This window comes from Leuciscus leuciscus (genome assembly GCF_965113295.1).
Source record: "Leuciscus leuciscus genome assembly, chromosome: 16".
NCBI lineage: Eukaryota > Metazoa > Chordata > Actinopteri > Cypriniformes > Leuciscidae > Leuciscus > Leuciscus leuciscus.
In genome coordinates this window covers 27043083-27069646 of record NC_138740.1, presented here as the reverse complement: position 1 = coordinate 27069646, position 26564 = coordinate 27043083, and the positions used below count along the sequence as shown (strand labels likewise).

General features: G+C 36.8%; 1 protein-coding gene and 1 long non-coding RNA gene across 2 annotated transcripts; one reads left to right on the top strand and one right to left on the bottom strand.

The window, feature by feature from the left end:
* Positions 1 to 987: 987 nt before the first annotated feature.
* On the bottom strand, positions 988 to 26425 carry tnfrsfa (tumor necrosis factor receptor superfamily, member a). The gene is made up of 10 exons (XM_082140479.1): positions 26184 to 26425; positions 11071 to 11224; positions 8751 to 8879; positions 6719 to 6830; positions 6284 to 6414; positions 6058 to 6147; positions 5073 to 5110; positions 4488 to 4787; positions 4275 to 4311; positions 988 to 3417 (listed from the first exon to the last, which is right to left on the bottom strand). The coding sequence occupies exons 1-10, from the start codon at positions 26208 to 26210 to the stop codon at positions 3128 to 3130; spliced, it is 1308 nt and encodes a 435-aa protein (XP_081996605.1). The 5' UTR covers positions 26211 to 26425; the 3' UTR covers positions 988 to 3127.
* On the top strand, positions 12344 to 23130 carry LOC309477282. The gene is made up of 2 exons (XR_014198598.1): positions 12344 to 19756; positions 19812 to 23130. It is a non-coding gene; the product is annotated as an uncharacterized lncRNA (long non-coding RNA).
* Positions 26426 to 26564: the final 139 nt, after the last annotated feature.

Here is a 26564-nt window from a genome sequence, read left to right as displayed (position 1 = left end):
CTGGACATCTTGTTCAGATACATGGCATCATGGATTCGATCAAATACAAACAGATAAAAAATCTAAACCTGACAGCCTGTGCTAGAAATCTTGTAATGGGCCATGTTTGGATCTTCCAACAGGACAGTGATCCAAAAACAAACATCAAAATCAAAACAAAAATGGGTCACTGAGCACAAAACTAAGCATCTGCAATGGCCATCCCAGTCCCAGACCTGAACCCGATAGAAAATGAGTGGGCTGAACTGAAGAGAAGAAGCGCCAACATGGATCTGGGAATCTGAAGGATCTGGAGAGATTCTGTATGGAGGAATGGACTCTGATGTCTTGTCAGGTGTTCTCCAAACTCATCAGGCATTATAGGAGAATACTCTTGGAATGACTGTTATCTTGGAAAAAGGAGGTTGCAAAAAGTATTTAATACAAGGGGGCAAATAATTGTTCCCAACGTGTTTTGGAGACAAACATTAATTTCACAATGTGATTTTCACCCCACTTTCAGTTCTTTTACTTCAATAAAAAGTTAGATTTTTGCTTTGTTTTTTTTACAATGCAGATTATTTTATTTTTTTGCCATCTTTGATCATATTTACCAAGGGAGCAAATAATTCTAACCAGCAATTTAAATGTGTGTGTGTGTATATATATATATATATATATATATATATATATATATATATATATATATATATATATACACACACATATACATACATACAGTATATGTATATATATATATAAACAACAATAATAAACAATAATAATAATTAATATTATCATCAATGATAATACACATTTTTGACTATAATTAATATGTAAGGCATCATAACACCATATCAAAACAAAACCAAAATAAGACTTCAATAAAAAAAAAAAAAAATATATATATATCTCTTAAAATGAAAAACACCACATCTTAAAAAAAAAAAAAAAAAAAATCTATTAACTTTTCTTTCTTGGACTTTTGATGGATGAACTTGCCATGGAAACTTTTTGGTATTTTTTTTATTATTATTTTAAAACAAAAACATTCTACAAACAACTTTGCAACAGCAAACATTTAACATTCATAAACGAGCAAACAATTGTCTAAGGGGAAAAAAGGAGATACAAAACTTCTACTCGTAGAGAGATATTGTGGAAAATAAAGCGTAGAATGAGCGAGCACTGAGGCATGCATCTGTGTTAGAGGCGTCAAGGCAGAAACAATGTGGCTTTAATACAAAACTAAAAACATGTATAAAAACCTCAGAAAACGCAGAGAAAAAGATGGCACCAAACTGCTCCAACTCCTGCACCTACATCTGAAGAGACACTCAATGTTAAATTCAGTGTAAAAAGAGAAAAGATGTGAGAAAAAAGAAGAAAAAAAAACTGTTAAGATGTGAAAAAAGGTCCCTTGAAATTGATGCAGGTTTTTTCTCTTGCTATTCAACTCTACGTCAATAGATGGCAGTGCCTGCACTGTACGACAGCTCTACAATTTCAGAATTAAACGGGGAAGCTCAATGGGATGGGGAGCCATTTTGTCCTGTCCTGATCGGATTTCAGCTTTCCATACTAACAAACAAATATGTTCAAAGGTGATGCTGATCTGAGATCTGTGTTCTGAAAATATACCCATCCTATTTCACACACCGATACATCTACATAGCTAAACAGCCGAGTCAGACGTCACAGTTCATTTACTGCTGCGTAAATGAATTTAGAAGCCCTGTTTATTTAGATAACATCTATTCCGTTTGTTCGTTTTAATTTCAATTTGTTCCTTCAGTTTAGTTTTTAGGCAGTACTTCATTATGCTGCGTTAGGGCTTCCATAAATATATATCTATTAGTTTTGTTTAATAGAATTCTTGACAAATATGTACATACTAGATAAAACGCTAAAGTAGTTTCTGGATGAGCATAAATTTCCTTCATCTTTTAGCTATTTTAAAAACACGTACCTGTGCACTACTGCATATATATAAAAAACAAACAAACAAACAAAAAAAACAAGAACAGCGAGCAGAAGTTTGAAATGCCTCCTTATCCTTGACATTAATGCAATCTGCGGAAGCAGTTACAAGCGCCCAAGAGATACTGACCGTGGTACTCTTTCAAGCCTTTTCTGATTCAATTAACGATGATGAGTCTATAGTAAGCGACATGCTCAGGGTAAACGTAGAAATGTCTTAGCTATAGAAAAAACTATGGGGATATGGCACTAAATCCGCTTGTGAAAGGACCGGAAAGGATTTGTCTTTTGAACATCTCAGTCATGGCACAAAAATGCTTCAGGAACACTTACTGTAGGTGAATATTGGTAACAGGTATAAATAATACGTAATTACACAATACAAATAAATACATCAATTATTTAAATATAACAAAGGTCGAGAAGGTGAATGACATCTCAGCCTTGCACCAAACAGACAGAGAAAGGTCATTGGTGGTGGAGGTGGAGGTGGAGGAGGAGGTGGGGAGGGGGGAACAAAACCGAAATCACCTTTCACAAACTGGCATAATTCGAGGGCAGCCTAGCATGCGAGATAGTCTGTAACAACCAAAGTAAAATGAACGTTCTAAACTTCAAATGTAACCCTAAACTGCTGACATAACGGTACATCTGAAATTCAAAACCAACAGCTCCTATCTTAAGGCATATTTGTTCATTTGTAACTGAGTTGAGTTCATCTACAAGTTTTTGTAGCCAAGAACAGAAGTGATTCAGAAATACGACTACATGTAGTGTGAAGCTTGTGAATAATCTTCTACATACACTTGTTTTAGTTTGAACATTTGGCGTAACCAAAGGTTTAATGACATCTATACGCAGGCTTTGGACCAACCTGTAGTTTGAAAGCCTGAGGCCAGTGCATTAAATGACACTAGAATGCACGGTTGAGAGGGAACACTGCGCCCTCTACTGCTAGCCAGTGTAAATCCTTAAAAAAGGGTCCAGTGTTGGCTTCTAAACCCACCGTGGGCGCTACAGAGAGGCGATTCACCAATGTCTCCGTAACGGGACATCAAGTTCATGTAATGAGACCAACAGGCCCATTGGAGAGAATTCAAAAGGAATCTACACCTCTCAATTTTTTTGTTCTTTTACTCGACAGCTGTCTTGTAGTCTTGAAAAGGCATCATTCATATTTGTAGTAGCCTCGTTCAACAGCCTTGGAGGCGATGTACTCGGCTGAATACCGCTGGTCCAGGTCCAGAAGAGCTTGTAGTAACGTGTTAATGTTTGCCCGCAGGCCCTCTTTCTGCATCCACACCCGCAGTAGGTCGTAAACTTTGTCCATGGTGTGCTGTGTTTCGGCCACTTTGATGGCGTTGTCGCTCACGCCGATGCTCCGGAAGAACTTGTTGTGGTACCGCACGTCCAGGGTGTCAAACAGGTCGAAACTCTTGCTCAGAGACTCCTCCTCACCTATTAAATCAAAGCATCGAGACTTCAGAACCTGTCTAATGGCCAATTTATGGAATATGGACTTGAAATGAACCAATTATAATGATAAATAGTGTATGTTGTGTATTTATAATTGTGGTTAGGAATAATTAAATACTTGAACAGGAATAGTTTAAGATTTTTTTAAATTAAAACTACCATTCAAAAGTTTTGGGGCAGTAACTTTAAAAATAATAAAAAATTATTCACTAAGGATACAGCAAATTAATTGAAAGTCACAGTAAATACATTTATAACGTTACAAAATATTTATATTTCAAATAAATACTGTTTTCAACAGTGACAATAAGAAGAAATGACAATAATAAGAGAACACTGAAAACACTGGCTTCTGAAAACTCAGCTTTGTCATCACAGGAATAAATTGCATTTTAAAATGTATTCAAAAAGAAAATAGGTATTTTAAATTGTAATAAAATTGTACTATATTTTTGGGGGGAAATGCGGCCTTTTTAAGCATAAAATACCTCTTTTAAAAACTTTTTTTTTTAAATCATACTGACCCAAAACTTTTGAATGGAAGTGAATCTTATCTTATTTGGAAGTGTATCTTACTTATTGTGCATCTTATTTTTCTTTCAGTTCCATTAATGGTTCTTGAACATTTGCATTCTTCAGAATAACAGATTTTATTTTTTATTTTTTATAAATCGGCAAAATATATTTCTATTGTGCTGTCTTAATTCAGACATGAATGATTTAGTGAGTGAGTTCACTTGATTTGTTTGTGAGTTATCATCTGACCCAGTCACATATACTCAATATAAACCAAGAACTGTTATATTGTACTGATGGTTATATTGTACTGATGGTCTTACCAAGTACAGGAACAAGTTTTCTGGGAGCACCATCATCCTATAAAAGAAAAACATAAGGTTTAGCAATGTTGTGAATTTAGTTAACAGGACCATTCAGCAGTCCTTACAAACAAGGATCTTTTCACACATTTGAAGGCACTATCTTGTTGTTTCATGGTATTTAGCTGTGTAAAATCTGTGTGATTGATCTGAAAAGATCCCATTGTTGCTAACCTTCGCCCATGACTCTGGATCTCCCTCCGTCTGCCTCGGGGCCGGGGGACTCGATCGAGGCGAATCCTCCATGTAGACTGCAGGAGGTAGAGCAGACAGACTGGTTTGGGAGGAGCTGGTTGTGTTCGGCAAGCTGTCGCCCAATCCCCGGTCTTCATCCTCCACAGGTATGCTCTTGCTACCCGTTTCCTGTGTTTCTTGTGTTAACAAGGGGCGGGACTCTGGGCGTTGCTCCTCCTCCCTCTCTAATCCAGCATTCCGGCTGTTCTCTTGTTCCTCTTCTGATCTTGGGCACTCGTCCTGAGTGAAGGCAACAACAACTGATTAAAACTATGGATTAAAGTAAACAATAAAAAAGATAAAAAAAAAATTAATTATTTAGATAAAGATGTATTTATATGTTTTATGTTTATATGTTTCTGTAAAATATATTTATTTATAAAATAAATATAATTTACTTCTTTTTTTTTTTTACATTAAAGTTTATTTAAAGCATCAGCATAATATTAACCAAAACTAATTCATCTAATTATATGAAATAATGCATTAAAAAATAAATAATAAATAAATAAAACAAATACTTACAATGGGAATCTTCACTTCTTTCAAATCACCAGCAGTGTCTGAAATAAAGTTGACAGCAAATATGTCCATAAAAAGTACATTTGATTTTCCACTTTGCAGATCTATTCGTAATACTATAAATGTTGTAAATTGGACTATTTAAATATTTTTTCTTGGTATTCAGTGGCATATGATCAGATTCTCCCTCCTAAAATGGAATTGGCCATTTTTGGCTATTTGGACACAGTTTCCTCTTTGCCTTATTTGCAGCTGGCATTAATGCTGGGCATGGTTGTGGCCAAGATAATTATAGGATATATTTATATTATATATAGGATATATAATTATAAGGATATAAGGTCTTAAACTTTGAAAAAATACGGTCCCCCTCTTTACATGATTTATTTTCCTCCTTATGTTATAATTAATGTCACTGTAATGTCATCTGGCACTTTATTCAGGGGCCGATATTGACAACAATATTGAAACTTCTCATACAGATATAAAAACTCTCACTCTCAGCATTGGGTAGGTTACTCAAAAAAAAAAAAAAAAAACGTTAATAAAAAAAACTAGCTTGTAATTATATCTTCTGTACTAATTACTCTCTCTAAAAAGTATTGCATAACTTATTGCTAATTACCTTCTAAATCCCATATCAACCTCGACAAGTTAACCGATACAATTATAAACAAGAAACTGCCTTTTTAATTCTTTCAAATAAATCAACTTTAATTAAATAATTGCATAAATTATTCTTGACCTTAAATCAACTATTGTTTTATATAGAATTGTTCTATAGTCAATACAGTTTTTAATGCAATTACATCAAAAGTAACTGTTATTACAGAAAAATTAAGGGTAATCCCTTTCTTTACTTTTTTCAATGGAAAAGTAATTAAATTACAGTAATAACACTATTAACACTATTATTAATCACTTAGTAATGCATTACATCCAACACTGGTTATTCAATACAAGGGCTAAAAAAGGTTACCAAACATACCACTTTGATGACGTCGACGTTTCTTCCATGAAAATATTCCAACCAGGATCAATATGATCATCAGAAGAACCACAATTGTAACGACAATCGCTAAAAAATAAAATATTAAATTAAAATTTTCCTTCTGTTCATGACTACATGATGCAGTGTAACTAATATCAAGATTGAATCACTTATTTTCTCAAGTTAATTTTGGAACATGTCTGTACGCATGTGCTGACCTTACCTATAGTATTAGTGTTATTTGATGCCGATGGCTTGTCTGTTGGACCTTCAGTCGGATAAGAGGTGCGCTTCCTGCATTTTGCATTGGATGTCGCAGTGCAACGGCTCACTTCTTCCTCATCAGCTTTGCACCTGCAAAACCACGGTCAAAAATTATGCCTTTTAGAAAAGGTGTGAAGCTTTGGGCTTAAAATAGGAGTCGTAAAATGACTGTCATTATGAATAGCACAATGAAAGCCTCAGGGGTTAAAGGTGGAGAGAGTGAATCAGTGGGAAAGGGATCTGACTCATTGGATGTGGTGATCTAATGCAGGGGCAGAAAGGTTAAGAGAATAGAGGCTGGGAGTGTCTGATCTGTCTGCTTTCATCAGGGTGTTGTGCACCAGAACAGAGGACAAATGGGAAGAGCACATTCCAAAGGAAGAGAGGAACTCACCTGGTGCATTTCTTGCACACTTCACACGGCTCGTCTGGCAGGCAGAATGAACCAGCTTTGCATTCACACTTGGTGTTGCTTGTGCTGGTGCAATCTGCAACAATGCTCTGATCTGTAAAGGGTTGGAGAGAAACAAATAGGTAAGGGAGGGAAGGATGAAGAAATCAGAAACGAGTGGGAGAGAAGCAATAGACTTAATTTCTGAAGGGTGACCAGAATTGGATCAATGTTAAATCACTGACAGTTATATCATGGCAAACAGTTCAAATGCATGGAACAAATATGCCTCTGAATGGTGACCTGAATTAATGTTGGATCAATCCAGATTCAATTCAGATTCAGAGAGAATGATTCAGTGTCTATCTGTTACAACTTATATCTGAAATAGAAAAGTCTTAACACACGTCTGAAGGGGGAACTGAATGATTGGATCAATCCAGATTCAATCCTCATATGAAGAGAATTATCTGAAGCTAGATTCTTACGTATAATTGTACTGAACTAGCACCTGTCTCAGAAATGCACCTTCGAAGAGTAAAATCAATTATTTAATTACATATCGAATAAATCCAGATCCTGATCCATATTTGATCCAAATTTAGATCAAATGTATACATGCTAAAACTAATCTCTGCTTCAGAAGACAGTTAAAATGCACCTCTAAAAGATAATAAAATGTTTGCATGAATACAGATTTCGATCCAGATTCAATCCATATTTAGATTAAAAAAATTTATTCAGAGTAAAATTGTTAGAACTAATCTGAGCCTCAGAGAACAACAAAAAATGTCTCTGTAGGGTGAAATGAATCATTGGATCAATGTTGGATCAATACAGATCCAGTTTCAGATTCAATTCACTTTACATTTTTTACAATTAATATATGCATGCAAAGTCTTAATCAACACACCCTTGTGACTCAGCAGGCAGAAGGACTGACCTGGGAGTGATTAATTGAGCAAAATAGATTCCGAACAAGACGGCACATGATACAGGCACACCCTGCATCATCCTAAAACACACGCATACACACAATCTCGGACAACAGACACAAACGGGTGCATGCACTAGAGGATAGTTCAGTCATTCATACATACACAAATGGCTATTGAAAGAACACAGGAGTGGGGCCACACCCAGGACGTGTAACATTAGGAGATCAGATTCCCAGGAGTGAGGTGTCCAGCACAGGAAACACTAGACTCAACTCTATTCATGGGGCCTGCTTATGTCCCCTTCCTCATGCAAATCCTATGGGAGGCTTATTGTCTAAACAGGCGAGCGAGATTTTGTTTATATGAATATGTAGTGTTTACAACAGAGTTTGAATCTGAACAAGCAGTAGGGTCTTGTGGGAAAGAGTGTTTAGGTAAATCAAATGGTTTAATAAACGGTGAACGTGGCTGTCCAATCAAAATAAACAGCAGTTTAATGGATGGCTTTGACTTCAGAGGAACCAGAGACAGACTAAATAGCTTTGCAGAAGAATGGGCTGTCACAGCGGAGCGTTCTGCGATGGATTCAACGTGCTTTAGATGTTCCGTCTCGCTTGCAGCTCACAGTATGCCGCACATTTTTCCATCTTGTACAAAGGCGAGTCGAAATTTCCAAAAGCAAAGAATTCTGACGCCAGTTTCGTTATAACATTTCGTTTAGTTTTTTGTAACATCTGTATTCCGACAGCAGTTCCAGAAGTTAATTGTTTGTCCAGTAGTCACCGGCGATGGGTTGTGTTATTGCCTTCCCAGCATGCCGAGGACCATGTGTGTTCCATTATTCACTCGAGATGTATAAATGTTACATTCCTGAGAGCTCTGCTTCTCTGGAGAGTCAGTGCAGACTACATATGGCTGTCTACTGGAAAACTGAACAATCAATTACAATAGCAGAAGGCTGAGATTTCTGTATCTCAAAGTGCCAGTCACAGAGCGGACTCAAACACTTTCTTTAAACAACCCTAAGAGGAAGATCTGACCTGGTCTTTTACAAAATGGCTGGTTTGGAGAGGAAAGGGTAGATTGGAGAACGTTACCTCTGTGGCACTGGCTACACTGCAGACACTGCTCCATGCCTGTGGGGTGCTCGGCATACGTGCCCTTCTCACACGGGGAGCAAATGCCCTTCTCCTGGTCCCTGCTACACTTCTCTTTCACATAAGTGCCTGTGTTACAGAAAACATTTTATGACAGACATTAAATATCAACATATATCATTTTCAGAAAAATGGGAATGGGAACCAGTGCGTATTCAGAACCAAATCCATTTAAAATGGTTTTATTGTTAAAGCCATAATGCAACATTTTAGGCAAAGATGTTTTGTGCAATTTTGAGCCCTGTGTAAAATATGGGCCTGTTTCATAAAAAAATGCCCTTTTTGTCACATTAAAATGTCATTTAATATAATGCATAACTTAAAATGACATGTCTCATTGGTTAAAAAATGTTTTTCTTGGTATATATGCTGAAACCAATCATCTAGTATTGATCCACATTTCTCATATGAAAAATTTACCTGACAAGTAACTTTTTGGTAGAAATATTTGAGAATCTTTTTTTTATATATATGATAATTGTATTTGTTCATGAACATAGTTTGTTTTATTTTATGCATTAAATTATTTGATTTATTTATTTATTTATTGTTTTACATGATTTTAACCATGGTAAATGAGAACCCATTCTGTGATTATCATACTACACAAAAATTCACATTAATAAATCATTAGAAAAATGAACCACGTTCGAACTGTTATTCCCAATACTATATTTTGTGTTTAATTTGTTTAAGTGTGCTTCATGAGCTGTCATTCTGGATATTCAAACACTAAGTCCAGGCCTACAAACATTTTAGCACTAACCTTACAATATCTCTCGCGAGACAGCTCTATAAGAAACCAGAGTCTCACAAATGTGAATTCTGAGTTTTAAGCTCTAAAATAACAATGCTGTTTAGGGCTGCAACAAACGATTATTTTGATAATCGATTAATCTAACGATTATTAGAACGATTAATCGACTATTCATCGATTATTTCGCCGACTAATCAGTACGTTTGGAACGATTATTCAGCCTTTTTAATTAGTTAAAACACGGAGTTATACATATTCTAACTATAATATAAAAAAAGAAAATCACTTCAGCTTTTGAAATGGTTGTTTTAAACAACTTTGAGCAACTAAACAGGTCATTCTCTTTAAGTTTTCAGATTTCTGTCCAACTCAAATCACACACAAATGCTCTCTAAGCATTGTTTAAATATTCTGTTCTCTTTCAATAGAAAAAAATAAACAAAAAAAATTATCAGCTGCATTACAGACACACTTAAACTGCAAACAATTATTATAAGAATCTTTTTTTTTTTTTTTTTATTGATATGACAATTGAGCTGAGCTGACAGAGACATTCTCATTCACCTTTTAATTTACAGTATAAAAAATTAACTGACATGATATTCTTCATAACATCTCCTTTTGTAAGTCTTCATGAATATGTAACAAAATACAGGCAAGGGATAAGACTGTAATAACGTTACCTAATAGAGCTACAATAATAAAAACAGCCCGACTCCTAAGCTCGATCAAGCTTTATTCTATGCAAAAATAAATCATCACATTACTGTAATTATATTATTATTGTTAATTATTATTGCTATTATTAGAAGTATTGCATTCTCTAAAAAGAGATTTACTGCTAGTTATTTAGCTTCAGCTGGAGAATATTCACCTCTCACCGGCTCGTCTCGTGCCGGGTTTTTCCTCTTTAAGTGTTTTAACATGCATGTTGTGCTCCCGTGAAAAGCAAGTTCCGCCTTGCATGTATTGCATACGACAGCATTCTTGGTTTGCAGTTTTGTGAAACTTTACACACCTTGCTAGTTCGGATTCGTTTGCACTCCGTCATAATTCGCGCTGTGTTTTCTTCTACCGCAATAGCATTTGTAACGGCTGCATTACACTCTAGCGCTACAGCGCCGTAGCGGTCAAATCGCGATATTGCAGGCCCTTACATTAGGTCACGTGGGATCAAACGACTACTCGACACGCAAAGATATTTGTCGACAATTTTTTATTGTCGACGTTGTCGACAATGTCGACTAATCGTTTCAGCCCTAATGCTGTTTCTGTTCAAATCTTCATCAGAGAATAACACTCTTAATAGCATCACTGACGGATGTTTGTCAGCACCTTATCGACAAAGCCTGGAAAGCCATTTTAAACCTCTTAAAAAAAAAAGCCTATGCTGTAAAGTACTTTAAAAACGTTGCTTTGAGCGAGTTGACTCATTTGTGTTTACAATACTTGCCTTTACAAGGGAAGTTCTCACGGTTCGACAGGATCTTGTCTGCTACTTACCAGCTTCACAGTTCTTGCAGCAGAAGCTGTTGTGCGGGTACTCCTGGTTCTCCATGCAGCTCATCTGTCTGGCTGTGCGGTTCTGGAGGTCTCCTGCAAACCCGAGCTCTGCTGCCCCATGACCCAAAAAAGTCAAAGCAAAGATAATAGGGACCTAGAGGAGAAAAAAAAAGAAAAAAGAAATGAGATATTTCAATATGCATTCATGATGACTTGCAATTCATGTACCCCGGTGGGTACTTGGAAAGATTTTGGTTTTACTTCCTTAAATCTATAAAACAGAAATTGTGAAATTATATGAAAATATCAATAACTGAAAGTATTAGTGTAGTGAATGGATTAAATTAATTGCGATTCATATCTTTTTCATATTGAATGATTTTTGGAAACACACTGATGCTTTCAATTCCTAAAAAATACAAAATAAATTCAGAATTAAAAATAAATAAACAAATAAATTAATTACAAGTAAATAAATTAAAATAAATTTGCAGTCGTAAAAACTTCAGACAGCAACAGATGTCTTTACTCATCTTCTCATTAACATTATATAACAAATAAATGACTTGTGAAATATCTCATCTGAATTTAATTTATAAATCAATAGTTGTTGCCGTTGGTGTTGATGAATTGGTATTTAAGCCTTCCTGATGAGGCTGTTGGGGCACACAAGACAAAAAAGCCTGGGAAGGGCTGCAGATAAGAGGTTTCTTCTGGAGAAACACCAGTTTTGTATTTTCACACGACTGGAGTGTCATGCTATCTCTCACACATTTAGAACTCTTTCTCAGCTCCAGAGGCAAACAGAGAGGTATTCTGACTGAGTTCTCATAGCTGACCTTGTGTGAGCAATCTAGCATTTAATTCAAACCATCTGATGTGAACATCTGCAGAGCAAAGCAAATTAACAGAGCAGGAGAGAGTCTTTTCCTGGACCAGAACAAAACACACATACACAGAACACTAAATGTGCTGTGGGATCCAAAGAAATGCCAGAAAACGTCTAAAAAACTTTCTCAACCGGTGAGTCGTTAGCAAGTTCTGATAAGATCACGGACAGTAATGAAAAACAATGCTAAATATGCATATCATAAAACTCTAGTCATGCATATTTAGGAGAGCAAAATAAACTGGCATGTCAACTTATCCAATAAAATTTGGATCAAAGGTCGACATCAAAGACACTCAAATAAACGTAACAGTAATTCATCTATTATTTGGAAATTACTCTTATGATTCATTCGTTTAATAAACCTTAAAAAAAAAATTGAATTCATCAGTAGTTGTTATTGAATCAAATTGAATCACTTTTGGTTCAACATGCTACTACATTGTTTTCTTTCTTTTTTTGGCCTAACCCTATCCCACAAGCTTACTGTTCATAATATGACAATGTAAAGTTAAAGATGTATTTACAACAGACATTTTAATGAACATTTTTTAGAATATGCTCCCCTGTAGCAAAACTGAATGGTAATATTAAACTCTTAAAGGTACAGTAGCAAAAACAGCCTGTTGAATTGGAACATGGAGGAAAAATCTGTGGGAAATTTTCATTTAAGTCTAAATTATGAATATTTTGGTGCAAGAAACCTTGACTAATGTTATAAATGGACTTAAGAGGGGGAAATGCTTAAATGCGTTTCTTTTTAACATTGATGCGGCACTTTAAACATGTTCCCAGTGCTAGTATTTGGCCAGTCAGTTCGGTATCTCTGTCTTTTTGTCTCAGAGGATAATGGGAAATGTAGGCCGTTAGATGGAGCCGATGGTGTCGAGTTGCCGGTGAGGTGTATGGCGGTGGTGTTGTGTGTCTGGGAGAATGTGGGTCATTTGAAGTGGTGGCTCTAAAGTGTGTTGTTTAGCCGTAAATGAGGCTCTCTCATTGTGACATGCTGAAAAGAGGGAGAAGAAAGAAGGGGTGCCTCAGGGACCGAGTAAAGTGCTCGTCTGAAGTAGAAGACCCCTGCTCCACATGCACAGTCCATACAGAGCTGCTGTTGACTCCCTCACACACACACACACACACACACATCTCTGTCTGCTCACAACGACCCCAAATATCTCTTCTTTTCTCTCATTTAACTGAGAGAGAGAATGCAAAGCAACCACCCTATCAAACTCCTTTTTCCACTTAAACACACACACATAGAGTACAAACCTTGCCTTTACTCTTCTCGAACTCCCACACACATTGGTTTTCTTTGAACATGTCTGTTAGATACTCATTCACCATATGTGTGCTCTTACACACACATCTCCTATCTCGAACACTTAACTGAAACCTCACAGCTCCATCTAGAGCGTAGGGTTGTGGTGCTTTTCTCAGTAGTGCAAAATATAACATTACATGTCATGTAAAAGTGCTCATTAATATCAGAGTAAATAAACCTGTGAAATAAAAGCTTGATGAACAAAATCAAGAGGGGTGTAATCTTGTAAGAAAGTAGTTTTGCTACAGGATTGCTGATTGGACATTTACACAAAAAGTAAACAAATGCCCATGAAATCAAAAACATAAAAATATTTAAATATATAAATGATCTCTGTAAACCGTTGTTTACCAATATAATGAGCACTGTTGTCCCCTCATAATCATGCAGATTTCTGAATGATCTTTTTTTTGGGGGGATCTTACATTGTGTGTGCAAAGGAATAATACACTGACTGAATACTGTATAGCCTACTATATGTGAAACATTCTAAATGAAATATGAAACACAATAGTAGATTATGCAACTATAATAGTAGCATGCTGCATCGTTGTCTCAAATGTTGATGCTGCACGTTTAAGTTACATTGAGAAATTTTAAGAAAGAAAAAAAAAAATTTTAAAGCCGTTTTGACAAAAACATTAATTTAAGTCAAACTGAATAATGAGTAAAAATAGGTTTTAAAAATGCAGCATTATGACATCAAAATGAAAATGGAATACAATACTGTGCAAAAATGAACAAAAAAACTAACGCTCACCAAGGATGCAATAATTTGATGAAAAATACAGTGAAAACCATTATATTGCGATTGAAATATTATTGCAAGTTAAAGTAACTGTTTTCTAATATATTATTTTCCGGTTTCACAGACAAGGTTTAAGCCTATTCCCAGACTAAAATTCAAGTTTGAGCTGTCAGCTGTCTTAACTGAAATCAACTTGCACTGACATATCTTAAAATATGTCCGTGCCATTGTTTTGTCTCAAGATGCATTCCAGTAAAAGTTTTTTTCTAAGGCACGTTTATAAAAGCTACTTAAATGTTCTAATTTAACTAAGGTGTAATCCTGGCTTAATCTAAGCCCTTTCTGTGAAACCAGGCCAATAAGATGTCATTTATTCCTGAAAAGCTTAATTTCCAGGAAGTCTTCAGTGCAACATGATCCTTCAGAAATCATTAAGACAACAGTTGTGCTGCTTAATATTTTTGTGGAAACCGAAATCCTTTTTTTTATTTTTATTTTTTTATTATTTGATGAATGGACAGTTCAAGAGCTTATTCGAAATCTAAATATTTTATAACATTGTCTTTCCTGTCACTTGTTTTGATTAATTTATTCAATTTTTTGCTGAATAGTATTAATTTATTTCCAAAAACGCTGATAGTGTATCAAGAAGAGTGCATTGCATTGTGGGGCACAGAATCCCATGCAGTGTGCTTTGATTACATACTCCATATTTTTGTTAGAGTGTTCCATGCCTGCAAAAAAACTGCAATTACAAAAATAGTAAAAGTAATATGCTATTCTGTAGCCTTTGATTCCATGTTCTCTTTAATTTTAGTCAACAAGTTAAACTACACTGCTGGCAACAATCTGCAACAGCAAAACTTCAGATGTTGACAGTGTAATATTATGTACTAATAGTTGTAGAATAGCAACAGAGTTGCCAAAACAGAAGAGCAATCAGAGAAGACATACCACAGAGGTTTACAGCACACTCACTAATGCTACTTGTAAACTAGTATCAAATAGAGTCGAACAGCTGCATTAAGACGCCGCAGAGGACCGGGGGTATTAGACACTATGGCAATACGAGCTATAGTGTCCGACGCAACCACAAAAATTAGGTTCTCAACAACTATTGTATAGTCAAACCGCAGATTTGAACGCTAACCCATCTTTAATAGCTGAAATATCACACTACAGTAAATCAACTCAAAAACGTGCATATTCGCAGATGCAATGTTTGGAACTCAGAGGAGTGTACAATGGTCCTCTTGTTGGAAGACGGACTGAGTCTATCAGCCTTGAGGGGAACCGAAATGCCATCGAGTGTCCACAAAGATAGTAAAACCTCTCGAGACAATGAAATGAGTGCGGGCGAACCGAAGGCATTTGTGAGAGTTTCTTGAGCGAGAGTGTGTGTGTAAAGGGGGGAAGTCTGAGACAAACTTTGGCTCTAGTGGAGCTCTCTGGATGTCAGCCATGCCTTGTTGTTCTAAGGGAGTTTCCTGGATTGAGCAGCGCTGTTGAGCCACACTCTCTCCGCGCTCACGTCAGACTTTCCACAGACGTTCACATGCACACACACGCACAATCGCACCATTTAGACGCAGCCGTCGGGAGGTGGGGTCAGAGAGCGATGGCTATGGAGTGCTGGAGGAATTTGAAAAGAAAGGGAGAAGGAGGACAGATACAATAGACGGAGTGTGAGAGGTCCAGAAATGGCGCAAAAACGTAGGGCAGGCGCATGGGAGTTTGGGAAGGCACGGCGGAGAGGAACGGCGAGTGAAAGGAGAGAGATTCCTGACTCCGAACGGATACACTGAAACCATTCAGACGAGTGGAACATTAAAAGTCACACTAATGAGTTACAGTACTCGCTCTCTCACACCCAAACACACACACACACACACCGCAAAGACTGAATTTTCCCAGACGGGATGAAAGCTTGGAGTGAAACACACGTATCAGTTGCTGCAGTCTGAAAAATTAGTAGCTGCATTAATGTCCAACACCTGTTCTGGCCCCCTGGGCACATGCAAACCCATCTGGGTCAAAGTTCACTGGTTTGCCAATGACATGAACCCACCAATGACAGCGGAGACTGTCTGACAGACATCTATGCCAGCGCTCGTTAAAAAGCAGTCAAACTTTTTCCTGACTGCGTTTGTGTGTGCGAATGCTATGGAAACACCATGTCTCCATGGCGACAAGTCTGATCCTGGGACAGGTGGTCTTTTTTTTTCTTCTTTGGAGAGGCACGGAGAGGCAGATTGAGGGGGAAGTGACATCACTTCCTGTGTCTGCACATTCCAGATCTGGTGAATCACTGGATTCCAGAGTGGCACTAGAACTAACTTGTCAGCTATATTGCTGACAGCTCATTGAGAAACTATTAACAAACAAAGAACATCAGTTTTTAGACGTCATGATATGACTTGCAAGATTAATTCTTTTTTTTCTTTTTGGATACGTCTGCAATTACAGCCACACCTTTTAAAGCTTTTAGCAAACAACATAGTGACTTCCTGCTTACTTATAGCTCAAAACAATCTTATTTTCAAACACGAATCGACAATTGGATTTTATTTTTTGCTGACCTGTGATTTTGTTTTATACAAATGTTAATGTTTTATGAATTTTAATGTATACATTTTTTATCAAATATATTTTATACTTTATTTTATTTACAATTTCAAAATTTTTACTTCAGGTTTTCAGGAAACTCCAAGACAGAAATTGGAAAATGATGGTATGCATGATAAAAAAAATAAAGATATAGATATATACATATAGGCTAGTCATGTTTATTTTTTGTGATGCAAACATCCAGAGTACATTAGCGGCCACATCAAGGCAAAAGACAATAACAATTTAGTAGAATAATTATATGAAAAGACAGATCTAGTGCTAATAATAATAATAACTCTAACATTGTTTAGAAAACTAATCTCATCTGAAAAATGCTTTTGTGGAACGGTGGTCTGGCTTTTATTATCTAGCGCTGCTAAAAGTGAACTATTGCCTCCATTATAAGTGCTTCAAGACTATCCCGATAAACCGCTGGTGAACTGTGACAAAAGCGTCTCAGTAGTGGAGAGATGCAGGTCAGCCGGTAGGCATGACCGGTTGGAACTAAGATAAGACCAGAACAAACTCGACGCAAACCGGCTTCCTGCTTTCCCAGGCAATTCATTTATACTGGAGGAAACAGCAGTGAAATCTGGTTCAGACTTCAAGGTCTGCGCTCGGCTAAAATCAAACTTGTGTACTGCAGCTATCTCACAGAACATCCTCAACAAAAATGACAAGGAAACACTCACACGCACACACATTCACAGCATCCAGACAGCCTGCGGTAGGGTTTGGCCTGTAATAGGTGGTCAGGACGTAGACCAGCGTGGTAACCTTAACCTCCTGGATGAGAGTCCTCCAAACCCACAATCACTTTGCACTGGCAGCTCACCAGCGTGGCGTGTTTGGACCAGAGGGGACGCCCTTTTCCTTCTGTCTGAGTGAATAATTGTTGAAAATGGATGGAATGATTTGTGAAGATGATGAAAAAACAACTTGCAGTTTGACAAAAAAGCAATATCCCAAGGAAGATGGCAGCATTTTCAAGTAGGGGCGCAACAATAGACGATTCAGTTTGATACACGAATCACGATACAATACTTTCACATTACATTAAACAAAGCCAAAATAGAGTTAAAGGGATAGTTCACCCAAATATGAAAATTCTGTCATCATTTACTCATCCTGAAATTGTTCTTAACCTGTAAGAATTTCTTACTTCTGCTGAACACACACAAAAAAAGATATTTTGAAGAATATGGGTAACCAAACAGTTGATTGGCCCCATTGACTTCCATTGTGTTTTCTTTTCATAGTATGGAAGTCAATGGGGCCAATCAACTGTTTGATTACCCATATTCTTCAAAATATCTTCTTCTGTGTTGTTCAGCAGAAGAAAAAAATTCATACAGGTTTGGAACAACTTAAGGGTGAGTAATTAATAACAATTTTCATTTTTGGGTAAACTATCTCTTTAAAATTGTGAGTTTTTTTTTTTAAATGATTATTTCAAATGCAAATGCAAATGATAATGATAATCAGTTAGCAAAAAATACTGTAAATGTTCACTAAAATGCTAAATTTGGTATTACATCAGGAATGAACTTGAATGGGCTTGAACTTGGTGACACCAGCCAGTAGCATAACATAGCCACCAAGTTAAGACCCATCTACCTTTTTATGTAACTGACTTTAAAAAAGTTATGACCAGTCTTGAAGAAAGAAATTCGATGACTAACTCGTAAGACTAGTCTAAGCAGTTTACGCAACTAGCCACTGAATAGAAATATTCATGATTCTGCTAAATACAGAAATATGCTTGCACTCTGTCCTGACTACATATATTTATATATATATATATATATATTTTTTTTTTAATATATATATTATATAAATTAGCCTATCTTATTAAATAAATTATTGTATTTTTCATTTATTAATAATTATTATTAATCATGGAAGCTAAAATGCTAAATAGTTTGGGTGAACTAAACACAAAACATATCTCTATCCACAATAAATTGTTGCATTGTTGTGTTGCGATATATTGTTACATTATGCATGCTTACACCACTATTTTCAAGTGATTGAGCTGGAATAAGAGACAAACCAGAAGTCCTACCCATAATTAAAAGAAAAACAAGAGAGGGTTGACCCTAAAACATGGTGGCTACCCAAAAGCTATTTATGATTATTGAATGAACGGCAGAGAAAGAATGAATGAGTTTTGTTTAACTGGCTGACCACCAAAGTAAACGTAACCGAGACTGGTGGTCACACAAGAGCTCATGAATGAACTGGTTAATGCCAGTGGAGCATACAACAAACAACCACAGCACACAACAGTTCAAAGAAACCTTTGGCCTGAATGAAAGTGCTAAGTGTGCTGGCTTCCTTTGCTACATTTAAACAATCGAGTTTACAATACTCGCTGCCAGCTCTAAACTATTAGGCGAGAACATGGAATCTACATTGTTTAAAAGTGCCCGTTTCCATATGTGGACGGGCAGCTGTACGTCTATCTCTTACACACACACACACTTCTGGCACAATCTTGGCTAGTTGACAATGGGGTCTCACAGGTTTTATTGTTTAGAATTACAGTACGATAAGGCAGTCAGTCATTCACGTTTGCCGCGTGTGTGTACGTGTTCAATTACGGCTACATCCGCACTACATGCTGTACAGTGCGTTTCATTATGTATGATGATTGGGACTGGCGGATTGACAGGAGTTTTTCCCCGTATACAGATGATTTCTATCAGAACTATCGGTTAAGGGAAGACACACCGTTCTTCATTATTTCCAGCAGACTGGAACAGGAACCTTATGGAGAATCATGTGCCTTACATTACCCGCACTGATTCCAGTGTTTTACGCATTATACTGACAGGATGCACATGATAAACATGCACAAGGATACAGACTTAACGAAAGAAGAAAAATTACTGATAGGGAAAACAATATTATTATTATTATTATTTTAATTCATAGCACATAATGAGAGGAAATGAAATTGGGAAATGTTGCAAATTAAACTCACAACCTGCATAAGCACCATGACTCAAAAATAATAATAAACAACAACAAAAAAATTATACCAGCCTTCTGAACGTTTGTGTGTGTGTGTGTGTGTGTGTGTGTGTGTGTGTGTGTGTGTGTGTGTGTGTGTGTGTGTGTGTGTGTGTGTGTGTGTGTGTGTGTGTGTGTGTTCTGTGATGGCAAAGCTGAATTTACAGCAGCCATTACTCCAGTCTTCAATGACACGATCCTTCAGAAATCAAGAAAGATTTCTTATTACTATAAATGTTGAAAACAGATCTGCTGTATAATATTTTTGTGCAAACCATGACATATTTGTATGATTTTTTGATAAAAAGAAAGCTCAAAAGAACATAATTTATGTCAAATCTTTTGTAACATTAAAAAGGTCTTTATACTATCACTTTAGATTAATTGAACGCATCCTTGCTAAATAAAAGCTAAATGTTTCTTTATTTTTTTTCCATATACTACAATACTATTTACACATACTACTCATTTTGCTATAGGCTAGTGAGTAATAAATAAAGTTATGTACTGACTTGTGCTGATTTCAAATACTGACATTTTCATTTAATATACATGTACAACTAACAACCAGAACACTGCTCCTTTAAAGGTGGAAAAATGAAAGTAACTCAAATGATTCACTGCCTCAAGTTTTCACCTTTGTAATAGATTTACGGGAATGAGATCACAAACACAGATAGCTCTGCAACATATGCAAAAGTGATTTCAAAACAATGCACACTCCAGTGAGATCACTGCTGCCCTTTAGATGCAATACGACAGTCACACAAATACTAAAACTCGTGAACTCAACCTAAACCGCAGATCATGTGCAGGCAGACACACACACACACACACACACACACACGCACACACACTAGTATCTTGGGTATGAGCGTGTGAAAATCTGTAAATGGCTCCTCTCGGGGAACACAGGAAACAGTCAGACAATGTGGAGGCTTCATTTGGAGTTCAGCTCCATGCTGAGCGACAGAAAAACACGCACACCGTCTTTGATAGGAGCAAACTCTACGAACTTTTGGTGACAACAAGCTGCACAATGATTTACCAATCATCTGATCTTTTAAATAACACAATATTTTCACCTAAAACCTGTTAACGTCAAATTTCGCCAGTTATATCACAATCCCAAACCACATATCGACCGTTTTCGACCTGCAGATTCTGAAACCTCCAGCCCAACGAGTGCTATTCTCAGTCCCGTGGAGATGATGGGGGGGGGGTCAACCGTGCCCTCAGCCCGAGATTTCAGGCGGGCGGCCTGCTGTCCTCAGTGTGCGTGGGAGGATATTAATAGCCCGAGAAAGCCACGACAGCACAGCCTTCCACATTTCAGATTTCCTGTGGCTTTTCTGTCTTCTGTTAAAAAAAAGAGCGCAGTGAATAGTGACCAGACAAGACTGTCCTTATTTCTTTCCTTTAGAAAGAGGAAGAGAGGGTGAGAGAGACAGAACGATGTCAATATGAAAAAAAAAAAAAAAAAGGGTGTGATTTACAGTGCACTTCCTGTGTAAAACCACATCTGCGGTTCTGCACTATAATATACACGAGGTGTAACATGTTGTGTGATAAGTTGGAGATCAGTTTTGGGGAATTTTAAGTCTACAAGAAAAAAACTAAAAATAAGTTCATTCAACTTAAAATGGCTGATTAACAGTTTAAATTACTTATTTTCTTCCCAAACAAACTTTCATGTCTTTGAACACCCTTGATAGCATGCGTCATGTCTTGCATTACTGGTTTTGGCCCACATGCAGAACATCTGAACTTATTTAATAAAGGTGTATTCAATTTACCTAAACTGGGACGCGTTTTCTTTTTTGACAAGTAGCAGAACTTAATAAGGTGGGACAAACAAGATCAAATGCAACAGACTGAGTCAGAAACGTTGAAACTTAACAACAGCCAGAGTAAAATAACCTTTAGCCCCCCTTGCCAAATTTAATTACCATTAAATATTTCCATTTATTTGCAGCCTTTACCATGGAAACATCAGGAGGTAAATAGCTTGACTATGCGTCACAGATCAAAGTCTCGTCCAATGAAAAGCTTTAAAGCCTGGATGACTCAGTGTCTCTTCTCTTTGTACGACAGCCCCATTGATTATCAAAAACAGGTCGGACAAGTTTTTAAAAAGCCTATTATGGTTACAATCACCTTTGCTCTTCTCAACTGGTTAATCTTTAAAACTACTGTATTGTTATCAAAAGAAAATATGCGTCATTTTAGTCGGCATTAACACAAACAACCCTGCAAAAACAACCTGTTTGAGCTCATGGGAGACAAGATTATCAGAGCCAAGTGGTACATGAATTGTGTAAGATGGCATTTTAAGCCTGAAAAACATATTCCCATGACATTAGGCCAGTGCCACGCTGAGTTGCCCCACTCATTAGCCAGCCTCAGTTCAGTGAGCTCACATCAGACGGAGGCTTTGTGCCGAATGCCTTTCCCATCACTCACACAAGCAGGAGGGTCGCTGTTTTTTATGCTGAATGCATTCTTTGACCTATTCGAGGTGAACATTAATTCAGGCATCTGCAAATGTCAAACTAAAGTAGCCTAGCCTAATTCTAGAGCTGTAAAGGTGTTCCATTACACATTAGAATAAACAGTTTTTGATTTATTAAAGACAAAAATAAGGTAAAAAAATATTAAAGATATTTAAAAAAAACATTTAAATAAAAAAGTTAAAGTTAAATATATATATTTTTGAGTAAAGTAAAAATATGATAAAAGAAAAGAAAAAAAGAAGAAAAAAAAGCTCAGCCTAAAAATGAGTTAAGAGTCTGTGCAAGAATCACTGCAGAAGTTTATTATCTAGGGCTGGAGTTTTAACAAGCCTCTAACCAGAATATTTGAGAAATTTCAATATAGTGCTACCTTGTAAGCTCTACTTACATTTAAAAAGTCATTATGCTTTTTCTATTTATAGAAACTTCAAAAAAAAAAAAAAAAAAAAAACGCTCTTTGCCCTATGACATCAAAACCAAGATAAGGTTTTACAGGAATTGCAAGTAAGCAAAATACAGATGGAAAACATCTGTAAGGCGTGACCAAGCTACAAACTGACACTATTATCCATCGGCTTAAATGAGACATAACACCCTCATCTAATTTCCTACATTCAAGCACACACCCTAATTTAAGCGTGTTTGACACAGTGGCAGGTTACCCAATCTGTGATACACCTGTGGATTCATGCGAGGAGAAGACATAAGAATAAAAGCGTGAGCGAGAGGGTGTTGTTTTCAAGGAGAATCACCAATGACTGTTCAATTTTAAGTCAAACCAATGGGTAATTATTGTTTGAAGACACTGGATAGGGGGTACGTGCGAACTCTCACACACACACACACACACACACACACACACACACACACACACACACACACACACACACACACACACACACACACACACACACACACACACACACACACACACACACACACACACACACACACACAGAAATGCACACTATTAGCGTTTTAACTGGAGTCAATGGGGGTTGAATAGAAGGGTAGCTGAATAGCAGGCGCATTGTAATATATGTAACACATCTCTCGTTCAGTCACTGAATCTGGGTGCAGTGACCTGTAAGGTGTGGCTACCTTAGACATAAATGAATCTCTGACAGATGCTTTGCCTTTCCTGGGAAGAGCTAAATGGCAAAAGAAAGAAAAAAAGCCTGACCACAAACCCACATGCTATTAAGATGCTTTCAACTTGTCTCCCACTTCTTGAACTTTTTAAAGCCACACGACATATCAACATAATGTCACGAAGAAGACTAAGCTGAAAATGTTGCTCTCATGAACTTATGATTCACGAAAAACTTATGAATTCCCTAATTGAATGGATTTTATTAAAGGCATACTTCACCCAAAAATGAAACATTTTCATTATTGGGTGAACTATCCCTTTAACATGAACGTGCATGAACATGTAAATTAATGAATATATCTTAGGCCATGTAACCACCATTTAGGTCACTTTTTATTTTACTTTATTTTAAAAGGTCATATGCTGTGACAAATATTTCACTTTATTTGTTGAAAATATTTACTTTTAAATAGTAAAATAGTTTTAAATAAGTGTTTTTAAGTGCAAATGCTACATAGTCTCTCAATACATACAAGCCAAATAAGTAAATTTCATTTAAATACATTTCATGTCAACTATTCATCTCTATCAACATACCGACATCCTTAAAAACTTAGCTGAAAAGCTTGAGAACAGGATAAATGTGCTTCTCATCTCAGTCTAAACACTTCAGGACCTTGTTTATTGTGGGAAGTCTACAGTATAGACTAAGAAACAGATATGGCACGATTTCTAACACACAATCTCCCACACATCCACATCATTCTGATTACTCTGATAATGAGCGTTGCATTTAATTTGCATCACGCAATCTTCTCTCTTCCTGTCTCCACGTTAATGTGGATTCCGTAAACATCTGACGGCCCGAAGTGGCTTTAAAAAGGCTCCTAATGAGCAGCGGGATGTGGACTGTGCTCTGGAGCCTTTCTTGTGGATCCCGGGGTATGTAGCACATGTCCTGTTTGGATTTCAGAGCCGCTCGGAGAGATACCGTGCACACTTCCTGTCCATGCCCACACCCTAGAGAGAGCACACTCCGATAACATCGAAGGAGTTTGAGAGGGTAAACAAAGAGTGAAGAGGGAGAGAGAAATCCGTGCACAAAGTGAAAAAGAATCTGTGATCCCAAGAAATCTCCAGAATAAAAAAGGAAGAGTATGAAAAAAATAATGGAGAAGGGACCCCTGCTCCCGATTGTTTGCTAAATGTTTGTGATTGTGGGTGGAAAGAGTATACAAAGATCTGAATCCTGTCACTGGCATTTGTGTTGACAGGAAGTTTACAGTAGGAGCTGTACGCCTCCGTCCACCCCCCCCCCCCCCCCCTCTGCCCTGTCATTTCAATAAACAAATGCGGGCTTCAAAGTAGGGCTAGTTCACCTGGGGCTCATGGGAAAGGGAGGCTGTTAAGGCAACAATCACTGTAAGATTACTAGTTGAGATGATCATCACTCCCTTGGCTTTGATGAATTCATTATCTAATTAACTACTAGCTGAATGCCTACTTATTACATAATACATGAATCTACACAAAAATACACACAAGTTCAATGCAACAACCATCATGTGTTATTTCAATATGCTGTCAATTATCTTGAGGATCGCTGCTCTAAGGAGCGCTGTCGTTTTAAGTTAAAGATACACAGTACGAGCCGAGTGTGGCTCTGGACTCGAGAGAAGGTTTTAAAGGTGAGTCAAGGCATTCAGTAAGTGAAGCGTTTTTATAGTGCCACTTTTGGCAGAGCAGAGCTGGAAAAACCAACAGAAGGGCAGTGAATGGCTCTTTCAATGTGGAATAAACTTAACACTGGCACTACTCTTAGAAAACTCTCACAAGGCAAGGTTCATAAGAGAGGAGAAGACTGGACTGCAGTCTTTTTTTTTTTTTTTACACTTCTTAACCAATAAATGCCTCTATTTGGTGGGTCTTTAAAAAACAGCACCCAAAAACAGTATTCACAAAAAAAGTAAATTATTTAATAACAATAGCCATTGATTCTAAAGTGATGAAAGTGCATATTAATAAGCTAAACGTAACCCAAAAATGTAGCTGAACATAAATTAGCCATAGCATATTACAAATATTTCTAAATAAATAAATAAATAAATACTACTACTGTAGAAGTGTTATTACTGTTATTACTGTAGAATATTTTTTTTATTATTATATTATTATTACTAATTATAACAATCAAAAAAATGTGTATTGTTTTAGCCTGATTATAATTTAGTTATTGTGTCAAAAAGCAGAAATGAAAAAAATAACAAACACACACATTATGGCCGTGCCTCAAAACATTCCTAGACAGCACTTTTTGACATCTTAGTTACATTGAATGCCCAAAAATGTTGCCTAGGTAGGCAGCTCACTAGCTTGAGACAATGATTTTCAAAACTGCACATGACTTGTAGCCTACCCAACAAGTGTGTATCAAATGTGTTCAGATATTCTAAAATTAAAATCCAATATAAAACATACCACTCCGGTAATATTTACAAATCTGAGACATAAGTTTTCTGAACTTAAAACCACAATAAAAATATCAGTGCCCAACATGGCCAGTTCAGTATGACAATGTGCATTATCACTACCCAACTTTCATATTTGTGATCAAACAAGCATTTCACATCAAATTAAAACAGTAAAAAATAATTATAAAAAAAGACCCGACTGAAATGTTAAAGAAAACTAAGAGCCAGTTTAGAATAAATTCACTTGATGTCCCGAAAAGTCTGATAACGCATAACCACCGACACCACATTCAAAGCGTTATAACCCGATAACACCAGGAATTTACATTCACATCCATGTTTACCACAAGAATAGAATAATAGTGAGCCAACAATAAAATAATCCAATACACTGCGAATTACACATTGCTTAACAAATCTACAACCAACAAAACCCGTCAGATTTCTTACCATGGCTATCATCGTGGATTTGTCCATCCGATGAGGATGGCGTGTTTCTCCGAGTTTTCCAACTAACGTTACTTGTTGATCCCTTTACGCACCGAATACAATACTTTCAGACCAACTATTAAAAAACAAGTGACAACGCAAATCAAAGTACATCCAAAGTGTGACGGCCTGTCAAAACCGAATCATTTTCGGCTCTCGGCTGCCTGCTTTCTCATGGAAACGAGGTTGGTGTAATGTGACGCTTTCTCTCTGATCTATGAAAAAGTTAGAGAGAGATCAGCGTGACGTCATGTTACATCCGTCTCATCGACCAATCAGAGAGATGGAGTCTCGACTAATGAAAGAGCCGTGATTTACTGTACTACTAGGCTACTGGGACGT